Source organism: Notothenia coriiceps, unplaced genomic scaffold (assembly GCF_000735185.1).
Source record: "Notothenia coriiceps isolate Sejong01 unplaced genomic scaffold, NC01 NC01_scaffold00027018, whole genome shotgun sequence".
Classification (NCBI taxonomy): Eukaryota; Metazoa; Chordata; class Actinopteri; order Perciformes; family Nototheniidae; genus Notothenia; species Notothenia coriiceps.
This window is the reverse complement of record NW_011359719.1, coordinates 376-15,730: the sequence shown is the minus strand read 5'-3', so window position 1 is coordinate 15,730 and position 15,355 is coordinate 376. Positions and strand designations below refer to the sequence as shown.

At 40.2% G+C, this 15,355-nt stretch overlaps 1 protein-coding gene across 1 annotated transcript; it reads left to right on the top strand.

Annotated features, from left to right (window-relative positions):
• Positions 1–3,250: 3,250 nt before the first annotated feature.
• Positions 3,251–14,052, top strand: LOC104957425 (enhancer of mRNA-decapping protein 4-like; the record flags this gene model as incomplete). The annotated part of the gene is made up of 17 exons (XM_010785055.1): positions 3,251–3,436; positions 5,719–5,881; positions 6,032–6,143; positions 7,099–7,198; positions 7,449–7,635; positions 8,322–8,469; positions 8,561–8,665; positions 10,154–10,266; positions 10,402–10,485; positions 10,587–10,682; positions 11,013–11,112; positions 11,286–11,466; positions 11,805–11,871; positions 12,012–12,103; positions 12,621–12,796; positions 13,163–13,242; positions 13,911–14,052. Coding segments are annotated over exons 1-17 (2,034 nt in total), but the record flags the coding sequence as incomplete, so codon positions are not given.
• Between the last annotated feature and the right edge of the window lie 1,303 nt (positions 14,053–15,355).

Genomic DNA, 15,355 nt, shown 5'->3' with positions numbered 1-15,355 from the left:
CCCTCTCCCCCCATTACAATATCCACCCATCCACAGATGACCTCCATTCATGCCCTGCTCTCCACCCTTCTTTACTAAATCCTTCCCAACTCTACTGTTGACTGCACTCAGTTCTGTTAGCACTGTCATTGACCGGGTTGGAAATCCGTGTTCAGGTTCATCAGTTCTTGTGTTTTAAGTTGTTTTTAGATCCTACTTGTATGTTGCCTCATTGTGTTTAACTTCCAATTATTAACTTTGCCATGAGTCGCTGTCATGCCAGGTTTTGCTCTTGCAAACCAAAGAAACATGGAGGACATAAAGTCTCACCATGCTGTGTGATTGGCTCCTGCATTTCCCCTCTTTTTCTCCATCTCTCTTGCTCTCTCTGTCTCTCACACGTCTGGCATTTAACATGGACAACAGCCGCCATAGACAATAAAACCTGGACTTTTTTCTTAACGGTGTCTCTTCATATAATTCTCTACAGCTGATTGATTTCCAAATCGTTCACTTACCCCTCCACAGCAAGTCTTATTGAAAGTATTTAAAGCTGGAGAAGGCAGTATATTTATGCCTCACTGGGCAAGAATTGCAAAATGACCTTTTGGAATATTGTAATTCAAGTATTGAGTAGTTTGCCAGAGAGAAAAGGAGACTTTAGCAAATCGTAACACGAGAATTTAGCCAATCAAAGAATCACAAATAAACTGCCTCCCCCAGCTTTGAGTGCATCTGATTTTGGCTTTTTGCAAATGAGTCACCTTACTCCAGAGGATCAGCTGGACAATTGACAATTTCTCATTTATATCTATTGTGATCCAATTGACTGAAATGTTCAAATAAATGCCAAATTGTAATTATGTAGATACTGACCTTATTAAATGGACCGTGTGTCGGACAGATGTGACCAGGCCACCTAACTACAATTTGTCAACGCTGTTATAAAAGTCACTCTATTACCCATGCATGAGTTGCATTCATAGTCATGACTCCGTGTTGCCTTACATGGAAATGAAACAAATGAGTTTCATAGAGTGAAGTACACAGATTTTAAACTTGAGAATAAAATAGCTTTAATTATAGATCTGTGCTCAGTATCATAAGATGCCATGAGTCACCGTTTCAGGCAAAAATAACTGGCTGCATGATTTGTTAAAAAGATCTAATTGCGATCATTCTGACTGATATTGCATATGCGATACATAAAGTTTGAGGAAATGATCATTATTGTACCATTATTCTAATTTTCCTTGCGAAAGTCTCAAGAATAAAACTAAGTTTACAGAATGAGATGCACCACTTCAATACTCAGAATAATACAGAAATGGTATATCTTGCTTTAACCAATATTGCGCTTCCTGCAATTATGATATTGCACTAGCCCATATTGCGGCATCTGTGAAATCGCAGACCTAGAAAAAACACTGGATGTTTAATCCCAGTCAAGGGTAGCTGTAACCCAATATTCTAAAAGGTGCTACTAGGGTTTATCCCCTACAGCGGTTGACACCGTACAGCCAATACGAAAGCAAATTCATTTGATATGTGAAGAAAGTGTCAAGCAATGATGAGCATGGAAATACTCAAGTAAAGTACAAGTAACTCAACATGTTAAGTACAGTAAAGTAAATGTACTTCCCACCTCTGGTGTCAAGATAGGATTGCAGATGTTCCAGGAAGAGAAGCATGTATCTCAACTGTTTCCATAGTGACAGCTTGACCTGATATATATTTGGTGCCAGCCCATTGCGAAACCAGCACATAAGAAGACAATAGGGTTGGGCACAAGTGTCCTCACTGTATCCTCTCATGTTTCACAGTCTTATGTAATCAGCTTAATATCCAAATGAGTCAATAGGAGAATTACACGTGGCCACCAAGGTGTAGCTCTGTGAACAGTAATGTTAGAAATGGGTCTACGTGCTGTGTTGAGTTGACAACTGATTCAGGTCAAAACTGCTCGACATTTGACGTACAATTTTGTAACAACTAAACGGCGTACAACTATTTTCCAAGAAGGAACTCCGAATATAAATTAAAATACTGTAAATACCAGCAATCAAAGCACACAATATCTTATTAACTGGAACATTTAAAAGGGAGAAAAGCCAGTGTTTTATTAGCTGCCTCAAAACCTTCAGGATTTGGAGAGGATCTTCAGAGGAGTGGACCACAATCCCTCCTGAAATGTTCAGCGTCTGACCACTGTGCTGTCCAACAAGGGTTTCTCCACCAAGTACTAACACATGACATGCTTTGCAAGGGGATCAAATTTCCCACAGTTAAATGCAAATCAATTTTTATCTTTTATATAATGTCTATTTCTGGATTTTTTATTCTCACTGTTAAAATAAACCTACCATTACAATTACAGACTGTTCATTTAAAAGTGGGCAAATGTACTAAATCTGCAAGGGATCAATACTTATTTCCTCCACTGTATAATGTAATCAGGACACCAAAAAAAGGTAACTGTATTCCCTTACAGTTACATTAAATAATGTAATCAGATTGCTGTTAAATGTTTTGGATTACGCGTAACTAGTAATTGTGACATATATCCATTTTAAAGTCTCCTTCTCAACCCTGACCATTATATACAAATGTATGAAACACCATATAATAAATGTATTAAATAACAATGCATAACTCTCCTGAACAGGTCAAGAGAAGAAGCTATCAAAGTTGAAGAGAATGTCTAGATCTTTGAAGAAATCTAAGAGTATGTCACAGTTTAGGAATGGTGGCTTGTTGTGTTGCTGTCTGTTAATCTGAAGCATCATCCAGTGGAGAAGACTTTAATTATGTATTATGTCAACAGATTTCCTTTAACTATTAGGTTAGTTTAAAGTAATACTATTACATTTGAATACAAAATATTACGTTCAACTTAATATTATTAAGTTTTTCTGCATTGGTTGCTTTTACGTTTGCTGGTTTTCCAATGAACAGAAAACCATACAGTGTTTATTTTTTAAGAGGTATTAGTTTCTTTGGGAGGGGTGGTTATCTATTATGCATTGACTTTGAGGACCCCTGTCTGCTATATGGTTGGTCATTCTGGTAAGTCAAACCACATCCAATCAGTCTCTCATATAGTTAAAAATGAATGAATACAAAATTCACGTCGAAAGAGTCAGACAGATTTTTGGAAGAAAGCCAGTGCCCTCTTGTGAACAATAAACATAAAGAAGTTGAGGTAGGAACCAATGACCTGACGCAGACCCGAGTCGGAGCGTAAGGCGCGGACATAACGGAAGTTTAGACGGTTGCTCTGGGTGAACGAAAGGAACACTGACAGCATCGTATCAAAAACGAAATTATCATCTCTCCCTAAATTAACACAGTTTCCCCTTTCCCTTACACATGGCGTCCAATTCTAATATAGATATTGAGGGTGCAACCCAGCATCTCCGGGACATTCTAAAGCTCGACCGTCCCGGGAACAGCACCGGTAAGTGACACCGGGAATGAAAAGCGGCTGCGCTGGTTTAGGCCGCAGAAGCTAATGGAATGCTAAACAGCTAGCTAGCTAGCTAAGAGCTAAATTGGCACTTAGCTAGCGTGAGTTGAGTTTAGCGCGCTACTATGGAGTAAAGTTAGCCAAGCAGCAGTTTCACTACCCGGTAACGAAAGCAACCCCATCATGTGAAATCTGCATTTTCGTGTAAATAAAATAACACATGCATTGTATTATTAAATTTCCGTAGAGAAAATAATATGCCGAGGCTTTCTGCGTAATGTTAGAGCGCTAACTGCGGCGGAAATGTCCCAAGTATTTTAGCGTCCCAAGTATTAGCTTTGTACCGAGCTAGCTTATGTCTCTTTCTATTTTCTGGTGTAGGAGCTGTCTCCTTTGCTTTCCAAGTGACGAAAAAGTAAAATATCTTTCTTTAATCGAAAATATATGTGTTGAACTTTATCAATTTGTGACTGAAAAGCCGTAAACGGAGGTGTAACGTTATATTTAAGAACGCACTGTTTAGCCAGAATTATTTCACTGCTAACGTAATCAAGAATTAGCTTAAGCTTCAACTGCGTAGAAGGTCGGTTTATTTGGCCAATTTGAATACACTCGTTGATTTAAGGTTTGTTTGTGGTACCCGCGGCCCAGTAATATTTGGTTGTTTAGAAGCTCACTCCTGTCTGAAGACACTACTTGATTTTTGGAGGGTGAATAGCAAATAAACAGGTTTGCTAAGGTGTAAACAGTATTCTGCGGGTCTACTAACGTTATATCTGTTTGGCTGTTATGCAGATGTTTTAGTCAGACAGCAAATGTCTATTTCTGGATGCCTATATATCTGTTTCACAGCAGACACTTTGATTTGTCATTACAGTTGAAATTGATTACAGTAATCATGGCTGTTTAACTGCATTGTAGCCCAGAAAGTAATGGCTGTGAGCCAGCATGCATTACATTAGCAGGGCTTATTATTATATTAATGGTAAAATCCCCCTGCAGTTTTCCTGATCTAAAGTTTAAAAATATGTATGAAAAAATAATTGTGCTACATAAAGACGGCTACGGTGCTCTTAATATAGTTCGCTATTTGTGTACTTTTTTACATTTTTGTTTTAAATGTTATGTATGCACCATGCCATTAAAGGTGGGGTAGGTAATTTTGGAAAAATCCGCTCGAGTGCGCTAGAATTTGAAAATACACAGCCGGAACAAATCTGCCACTTCCTTACAGAGCCCCTCCTCCAACACACACGAACGCGCACATGACCAATGAGGGCACGAGATAAGTTTGTGCACAGATGGAAGGCTGACAGGCAGGTAGGCCATCCAGTTATTTTAGCCGGGCCGGTTAAAATGATTGGTCGTGCTTTTTACAGTATACAGCTTCCACAGATGACATTTTTTTATGGATTTTTTTGTCAAAGCACTTAAGATATTCAGATTCTATCGGGATGTTAAGAGCATTCCATGGAATACAACAAAAAGTGTATGTCGAGCCGGTTTCTCAAACTTACCTCGTACGTGTAAATATATTCAATAAAAACGTGCTAAACACACATTATGAAGTTATGTAATTAGGATACAGATGACATGGGCACATTTTTTATTAAGTACATTTCCCTGGAATATTTATATAATCTGTATCATAATTTACAAATAAAATGAAGTTTAAAATTCTGACTTTTTAACGAGCACAACTACAGTATAGTCCAAATGCACATTTCTTTAAACTCCAAAAGTTCAATTTTATTGCTTTTAAAATTACTTGAATAACGTTTTATGAATCCGTTTAAGGTGAGTTTATTTGTTATTATCGTCCACTTGGTCAACTTTAATACTGACTGTCACGTGAAGCATAATCACAGAGGTGTCTCATTTTAATTTGATTATTTAAAATGGAGGTAGAGAGGTTTTTGTTAGTAAAAAGCTTGCCGAAATACTTCACAATGATACCAACTTGTGTATTATGATAAATGTTGTTGAATTTTGAATTCAAATAAATGTCAATCATTAATAGTGCAAGGGTATTAAACTTATGATTTTGTTATACTACCTAGCCAAGAGCAATGCAAAGCAGGGGCATTCTAACCATATCCAGCTGTTACCTAAGCTAGTAATTAGCCAGCTACCTAGCCTCACTGTGATGTGAGCAGTGATACAATAAGACACCTCCAGAATAAACATTACCTCATTGCATGCTTTGAATTCACAACTAACATATTTTTACGATGTATCCTAACCTAACCACTGCATTTAATGTCTGTCTTCAGATGCACCATCGAGTGATGGTCCGAGAATGCCGTCTTTTAATGGAGAGCTGAACGGTTTATTGGGAGCAGCAGGCCTTTTGGGAAACACTGATCGGTCCACCATGTCAGATTCTACCAGACCAATCTCCACAGACCTCTGCAGCACTCAGGAGTGTCAGATAATGTGAGTTTATTCTTAGAGTTAAGCACTTGGACACCTTTGAAGGCTTGTTGTCTGTCACATGAGATGTCTCTCTTCCAATTGAGTTTGATCATTGCTTAATGTTTATTTAAAAAAACATGCTGAACTTGAATGTTTGTGCGTCAATTTCAGCTGCCTTTCTGGGGATAATGGTTCCACTTCTCTCCCCATCACCTCCAATAACGTGGAGATTGTGGCGAGTCAAGATTCCAGCATCAACAGCAAGGCTCGGGGCAGCAACAAGGTAAGAAGCCAAAATTGTCAGAAACGTAGTATCACTGTCCATTCAACATTCTGTGTGGAACATTTGACATGTCTTATTTGACATTCATCAACTTTTGAATGGGAAAAACAGCAGTATTTCTATGTAAATGACTCGTGCTGGTTTTTCCTCTAAAATCAAAGGATGAGTTGTAATTCATGCTCCCTAGCTAACTCCTTGCCTTTGTTTAGTGCCAACAATGTTCAATACTAGCTAAAGTGTAGCTTTAAATGGACCCTGCTAAAGGCAACAAACGTCTGGCACCTAGCACAACACAGAGTCCTCACATGCTCTGTTTCTGTAATATGGGCATTAGCAGCTGTAGAATCTCCTATTAGGCCAGTGCAAGACCCATTGCTGGAGGTCAGAACCTCAGAAAGTCAGATTCTTTGTCTGATTTCCAACATTTCTATTGCTTATGTAACATAAGTTATACAGAGGCTGCTGTGACCTCAGGTATGTCAGTGTACCCTGGTGGAATTGGTGTTGCCACAGCCACTAATGATGGTCCTCTATGGAGCTGCGAGGTGACTGCCCTAGCTAGCTAATTCTTGTCATCTGTGGTGTGATAAAAGCTTGCCAACTTTCTTCACCATGATACCAACTTGTGTGTCGTAGGTGTTCCATATAGCTCGCCTAGTAGAGCTGGGAGCCCATATGCTGGCGCGTGTCAATCCCCTCTGTCTCCCCTTTTTTAAAATCTGTTTCTATAATAACGTCCCAAAAAGAACAACATTAAATTCAGAGTGAAGAGCTTGCTTTTGAGCGTGACAAGCTACAGTGCTTTTCACAAATGCAGGCCCCTTAATCGCTACAAAGGAGTTATAAGTGCTTCATTTTGAAATGGCCGGGCTTTCGCTCTTGGAGGCAACTGCCTAATGGTTAAAAATAAAAATCCTGATCAAATTAATGAATTTTGAATTTGTTTTTCATTCAGGTGAAGATTCAACCCGTTGCCAAGTACGACTGGGAACACAAGTATTATTACGGCAGACTGATCGCGGTGTCCAACTCCTTCGTTGCCTACGCCATCAGAGGTGAGTCCTGCAGTCATCACATGCAGAGATCTGAAACTAAAACCATTCTTCAGAGAATTAGGGCAATGATATTGTATGTGGCGGTAATTGTACAATGCTTTGATTTTGTTTTATGTTGCCTTCAAGTTTTTTTCCAGTATTTGAATTACAGCTGCAATTTTCTGTATCCTCTGAGTATGTGGTTGCATAGGCTACAGTGCTGTGGATACCTTTTGATCTCTTTCTTTAATTGAAAAATCTCTCCCCTCAGGAGCCAACAACCACGCTATGATCCGTGTCCTGAGCGTTGGCTCGACGGAGCGCTCCCTCCTGAAGGGCTTCACCGGAGCCGTCACAGATCTGGCTTTCGCTCACCTCGACTCGTCCCTGTTGGGCTGTGTGGACGAGGCGGGCAACCTGATGGTCTGGCAGCTCACCTGCACAGCAAGCAAGATACTGTATCTTGACATGTGGGAGGAATAGAAAAGAAGTGTGTAGCAGGATGTGCAGGTGTGACTTGTGCCGAAAGGGGCGTGAAATCTCTTAGCGCTGGCCAGCTAACCAATCAGAGCAGACTGTGCTCTGGTTTCAGACCGAGGGTGAGAAGAGGTGATGCAGCACAGGCAGTATGAGAAAGATAAAGAGCTTTTTGAACATTAAAGCATGGAGATATGTCCCAGAAGAGGCACTACATACAAATCTGCAAATGAACAGAATATGTCCTCTTTAACAAAAAAACGATTTAAAACTGTTTTTAGTGTTGATGGATTTTAAAATTGCTTCATTTTTTTAACAGACCAAAAAGGTCATTAACATTTTCATAAATAATAAAATGTGCACTCGCTCTTCCTGATTGACATGACAGTAAATAATATACATATTTATATTCAGTAAAGTTAATGCATTAGAGGTAAAATTGACCCCTTTGGTGGTTCTTGGTTTAATAGTCCTATTTTTTTCCTTTTCATCCCATATCCCCTTTAATTCACTAAATCATTTAAATAAAAATAAAAACCTACCTTAGAAAAAGTATTTAACAGAGATCAGGGGGTAGAAATGATTCCCTTGGCGGTCTAGTGTTAAAAGAGTGCCGTACCCATCACACGCCTTTGGTTCCATTTTCCCTAACCCTCGCTCCCTGCAGTGATCAGGTCGTGGTTCATATCCGACGGCCAGAAGACTCCCTGCTGAACTCCCACCGCCGCCTCATATGGTGCCCGTTCATCCAGGAAGACAACGAGGAGAACCAGGACGACCCCAGCCAGACTTTAGCTCTTTTGCACGAAGACTTGGTAACATGATGTTTGAGTTTCAGAATCAGATCACTAGAGGGAAAAAAAAAGTAGGCTTTGCATCCATTATTGTATCCCCCTCTTTGTCTAGGCTGAGGTGTGGGACCTGGAGGTCTTGAGGGCCACCTACAGCAGTTGGCCCGTCGATGCTGCCGACGTGAAAGATGGCCTCATCACAGTCAAGGGACACACACAGGTAAACCAGTAGTGTAAAGAATGATTGTATAATGTTGAATATTGCTCAACTAAGGCCCTTCAAATGGCGCCTTTTTCTGAGCACCAGCATCTTTTTTAGCATACACAGGGCTTAAGTAAAAAATGTATCAAATGCAGTACATTTCAACTACAAACAAAGACAGAGAAGTACTATCAGTGATGCAAATTAGTCGCAACTTCTCACTTCAAAAAAAGAAGAAGAAATCTAGATCGCAAAATAATTAAACAAGAGGGGGCCTGTTTTTCCTGGCCAAGGACAGGTTCATTGAACACAACACGAGCGTAACGTGTCTTCACGTGGTTGTCTCGTCTGAAAGGAGTAACGGAGAGCATTGGAATGCCCCTCCAGCTCTTCAAATATTGCAGTACCCATAAGGAGCCGTACACATGCCGCAGTGTTTGCGAGGCTGTGTCTTTAGTTGTAAGCACAGTGGCGATCTGTTGTTATTAGCATCTGGTTAGCTAGCTATGCTAACGAATTTAAAGAGCTTTTCTACAACCAGGTGGAAGAGAGCTCTCTCCTGAGAGGCTCAAATAACCTCAGCTCAGTGAGGTTAAGGCACACCTTGATATGATCATTATAATTATTAATGAGACATTAGAGACTAGATTATTAACAGGTATAAAATACTATATGACAGTAACAAAAAAAAGTTGTTAAAAATAACAAGAATAGAGTTTGAAATGGGAGTGATTTGTAAAATATCCAAAAAGAAAAATCTACTTACAGTTCTGTTTCATATGGGTGTTGAAAGTTGTATCCATAGATCTCCTCATGTTGCTCTCAAAGTGCACCAGATTGATGCTTTTAACTTCAATATTAAAAAAAAATCTTCCCGGGGGAGCATGCCCCCGGACATCCCGAGAGGGGGTTAGGTCCCCCCCACTTAAATCATGTTCACAAGGATAGGATACTAAATACATTTGCACACATCTTGTGTCCTTATCTTTCTGTTTTGGTGGTCATGCTACAACCGTGCACGTGAATGCATGCATGCGTCAAACATGAGTCATGGTGAGATATCTGGATTAAGAGGTTGCTTTTTCTTTGCACAGCATGAAAGAAGGGCCAAATGAATGGGCTGTGATTTTAGTTTTTTTAAGCAGAGGTTGAGTTCAATAATTTGTACGGCCCTCGGAGGATGTTGTACAAATTGAAAGGAAAAAGGTTCCCCACCCCTGCTGTAAATAATAATAAAAACCCTTGATTTATAACATAACATCTCTGTCTCCTATTGATCTGAGTAAATTATAAAGAACAGCCAGTTAATTGAAGGATTATAGCACAGGCCATTGTCAGATGGTATATTACGCTGTTTTTTTTCTGCTTCGAATAGTTCTCTCTTTTTTCACCATACCTGTGTTTGCATCACTGTACTATAGTGGTGTACTGCACAATTTTGGATTAGTTGAACACATATCCCGTGCAGTTCTGAATGTGTTTGTTGTTTTACGTCTGCCTCTCCAGCGTGTCAGTGAAGGGGCCCTGTCTCCAGATGGAACCGTGTTAGCCACAGCCAGCCATGATGGATACATCAAGTTCTGGCAGATTTACATAGAGGGGGGGCAGGACCAGCCCAGGTAAGCAAAGGGAGTTTTAAAATGCACATTTATATATTTTTAATGAAATATATAAACATTTGTTTTAGCTCTCACCTACTCTCTGGCTTTGGGTTTATTGTAACCAAATTCTTCCCACTTTTGATTTGTATCCAGATGTCTTCATGAATTGCGGCCTCATGGAGGACGCCCCCTTTCCTGCCTTCTTTTCTGCGACAACCACAAAAGACAGGACCCCGAGTTAGTAGACACCGGTGCACGCAGCTTTCAGGGAGGATTGTCACAGAATTCATATATTCATCTGAGGCTGTTGCTGTTCTCTTAACGTTCACTCTTTGTAGGGTTCCTTTCTGGCGGTTCCTTATAACTGGAGCGGATCAGAACCAGGAGTTGAAGCTGTGGTGCACTGTGTCCTGGACCTGTTTACAGACCATCAGGTTACTGCTTTACTCCATCATTTAAAGTTCAAATCCTTCTTTGAACTGTATTCTGTAGGGATGCTCCGATCGATCGGCCGCAGAATACAGTTCAAAGAAGTGCAAGGCTGCATGCATGACTCATTAAAGTGGAATGATGTAGTTAAATATGTTTGTCTGGTAGTGTCCCATCACATACTGTTGGTGATTAAGACTAGTCTGAATTTGATTCACTGTTCAAAAGACTTGTTGATAATTATTCCTCTAATCTGAAACTCGTCCTATTAGTACTGTTGTATGAAAGCAGCATGTTGAAAGATGCTAATGCTGGTGGTTTTCCTTTGTTTAAAGGTTTTCTCCAGATATGTTTAACTCATCAGTTCTGCCAAGTCTGAAGGCGAGCCTGGACCTCTCCTCAGAGTTTCTCATCCTTACTGACGTCCAGAGGAAGGTCAGCAAAATGATGTTTACAAATACGATATATCAACTTTTAATGACTTAGTGGAGATTTACAATTCAAGCGTGTTGGTGTCCCTTTTGAGAAACACTAAAAAGCTGACATTGCATTACCATTTACCACGTCATACATATGGCCTCATCTTTGTTGTTGTCGCTCTTTACCAGGTTCTGTATGTGATGGAGCTGCGGCAGGATCTGGACAAAGGCATGGCCACCTTCACAGCTGTGTCAGAGTTCCTCCTGACCCACCCTGTGCTCAGCTTCGGGGTCCGGGACGTCGCACACAGCCGACTGCGACACACTGAGGTCCTCCCTGCTGAGGAGGAGAGCGAGAGTCTCACAACAGGTGTGTTTATGCCACTGCAGTTGTAGTACCAACATTAGGCCACTATGAAAATGTGCTTTAACGCCCAGCTAACTTCCCGGGTGCTTGACTCTAACACAATCACGTTAAAACAAATACGTACCCTTGCACCACAAAACCACCTAACCTGCAATCCTGGTCATTCCTCTTACCATAGTTTTTTGCTATAAACACATTGTGTGTTGTCATTTTAGAGGTCAAAGAGGTTACCACACAATCTATATTGCCTTTTATTCAACTGAAAGGCGTGGTAAATATGTAGCAGCATTGATCCTTACTAACTCTGCAAATGCTTTGTGTGGGTATGTTTTTTCTTCCAGAGGGAATTCAAGGATCAACAGAGTCCAAGTCTGGGATCCAAATTAAACTTTACTGTGTTCACACCAAGTACGTTTTTCCCCAACCGTCCCAAGTCAATACTTGTTTAGATTTTATTTTGAGAAAGCAGGATACAACCCTGGGTATGAATGTGCCCATGCATGTATATGAGGACTAGGACTGAACTGAGTGAATTTGTGTGTTTCCAGGAGCCTACAGGATGTCCAGATCTGGTTTCAGCCCAACTTGAGTTCCAACTTTCCATGCTTCCTGCCCCATTCTGATTCCCAGGATGGTTTTGGTAAGTCATAGTCGCAAGAATACCAAACGTTCCACAGAGAAACAATACAAATCCAAAATCATGGAGGTGATGCAGCTTTAGGTTTACCCAGACGTCCTACCAAAAATGGTCAGTGTCGCATAAATCCCAAGACTTTCCCCCAATACATCATGACAGAAGGAGGAAATGCGTTGAGATTATTTATGCTGTTATATAAGAGAAAACATAGTATAAATCTTACTCATTCAATCCAATATTTGTTGCCACAGAGAATTGATGTAACATTTTTGTGATCCCCAACAGATCCCTTTCATTGTGTGTGTTTTGGCACAATGTGGAATATAAATATTTTTAGATAAAACGGTATAATGTTTTTAAATTAGTTTGACCCTTTTGGTACATATAAACTACATTATTGTATACATTTTTTTCTCAGTCTTTTGCTTTGGTTTTTTACTTTAAATTTTACAAAAATGTGTCGGCATAAATGACAGAACAGACATGTATGTTCATTACTCAAATGTTGTGTGTCCAGCAGGGTTTTCAGACCATCTCACTGACCAGAGCTCAGACAAGGAATCAGGAAGTGGCTCCCAGACCGACCTTCGGAAGATCCCATCACTTCCTGCTCCAACTGACTTCCTGTCAAACTCAGGGGCTAACAGCATTACCAAGCTGATGACCCCCGATGCCTTCATGACACCCAGCGCTTCGGTACGGGGACACAAGCTTTATCTACTGCTTCTTTGTTTTTTATTCATTAACAAGCAGTATAGGCTGTATGGTTCATGTCTGAGTTTCAACATAGAATGCAGTTTACAAAATAGCCATTAAAAGGACATCATGCTTCAAACTTTTGTATGCGTCGCTTAGCAACATCTTGCTCCATCAATAACACCTTCTCCCATGTATTAAAGCTGGCCCTCAGCAAACACAAGGCCATAACCTTAGTAATAGACAACATCTTTACCTACCACTGAAGAACAGCAACAGTGTTTTGTTATCTAATCTGTACGTTTTTTGGGAACCATACCATGATACTTGCTGTTTGTAATAAATCACTGTTATGTCACAATCTAGGTTCCGGCTTCTCCTGGCAGCAGCGCCAGCAGTCTGACCATTGTGACCGCTATCAGCAGCAACTCTGACTCTACTAACAGGTACACTTGTAATATGCAAATAGGATTAGGACATTTCGCAGACTGAAAACCCACCTGTTTCCAGTGCACCTTGTTCTAAAAACATAAATAATAATGAATAAATTACAACACTTACAAGGTTTATTTGAAGGGAATGCACTCGCCTTAGAATGCTTTGACTTATTTTAAGCAAATATACCTGCATGTCTCTTGCTTTTGTTTCTGCATGGTTTATTGCACTTAATGCGAGTTGCTTTGGATTAAAGCCTCAGCTATTTTAAGTGTAAGGTCATGTAATATTTTATAATGTAGTAATTGGAAGTCATTACTTTCATCTATTTGCTCATCCATCTCTTCCTCTTTTAGCTTTAAATACAGACTTTTTAAATAATAACAAATCTCCAGTGCCCTGTACTACGAAGCAGCGAAGTAACTTCAGGGTTAGCTCAGGGTTTCCGGTCCTACGAAGCTGGTTCACTTCTTACCGGGGTAGATCTCCATGGTAACTGATGCTGAACACATGACCTGCTCCGTAGCAGGTCATGTGTTCAGCATCAGCATCGCGTTTGTTAGGGTTAGTTAAGCCAGGTAGGTAACTCAAACATATCCAGGGTCTGTTTAACTGGCTTCATCATACAGGCCAATGCTCTTATAGTCACTCATGGTTTTGCGTGTGTCACTGTGTGCAGAGCTATGGACGATGTGAGTCAGACTCCTAACAGAGCAGAGAACAACAGCAGCAGCAGCAGCAGCAGCAGCAGTCTGGCTCTCTCCACCAGCAGCCCCCGACCTGCCTCTGCTGTGCTGCTGCCCGGACTGGAGAGCCTGCAGGTAAGACATGAGGCACTACGCAACTAATGCTAACAAAAGGCATGTTTGTTTTAAAGAGCACATTTCAACTAAGCTTTTCAGTGTGCTTTGCAGACACATTAATAACAGTCAGATAAAAGAAACCCATTGTAAAATGTACTCAGCCCCGGTACCGGGGGCAAAACGCAACATCTTGCAAGAAACAGCGTCTCAGGGCTTTTTAACATTTAACAAACTATGAATGTATCATATCCACTTGACGGGAAGAAACTCAGCTATCAGACAATATTAACAATGTTTAGCTAAACGAAACACAAGGGTAATAACAAGCCTCTGAATTAGCCCTGAGCGAAAAAATGCTAAAAATGAAATTAGCACAGAACTCACGGTAAAATATCCTTATTACTTATCGGATCTGCACAAATAAGATATCAGCTAGCAAGCTGAGATTCCACAGATTCTAGAATAAAAGTATCATCACTGAGCGATCAAAACTCGCGGCAGGGGAAGCAAACTCCGACATCACACAACGTAGCTTTACGGAGCAAAAACGGAAAATATGTCTTACTTTTTGTTGTTTCTGATCAAAAGTTGTGTTCAATGGCATTAAAACGCTGCTGAAGGTTAATCCAATGTCTCTGTGTCACTTTGAAATGATTACTGATAATCCTTCTTCATATTTATGGCAATAAGCCTAGTTTTCAGTTTTCAGAGTGTATGACAGCTTCCGGTTTTGGGCATTCTGGCTACGCATCGCTCATCACCAATGGGTAATGTTTAGATGGATTTTTAGGAATTTCCTCTCGATTCTATTGGCTTTAACGGTTAAAAAGAGAGAACCAACTAAATCGACCGATGGGTTCCAGATAGGGCTGGGCGATATGGTCTCTAAATTATATCGCGATATTTACTGACTATATCGCGATACACGATATATATCGCGATATTCTGAAATTTCCTCTAAAACACATACTTTTTTTAAAATGTAACCCCTTGATGTTTACAGTAACGCCAGTATGATGATTCTAGTAGTCCCTGCAACATATGTCTGCATTAAAACATTGTTATTTATACTGTCTTCATTCGTGGTTTCTATTAAAACAATTTTAACCAACACACAAAAAATATATACTTGTATAGGCCCAGTTAGCTGCAGTGTAACGGTTATATTAGCCTACATATATTTGCCTTGAGTAACATTAAGGAGGTTTGGGTTTTTTGTAGCCTCACAGTCTCAGTCACACAGGGTCTGCCACTAACTTAACATTGGACTGAGAAACTGTTTTTTTGACAGTCAGTCGATGTGCACATCAGGCTACAATAT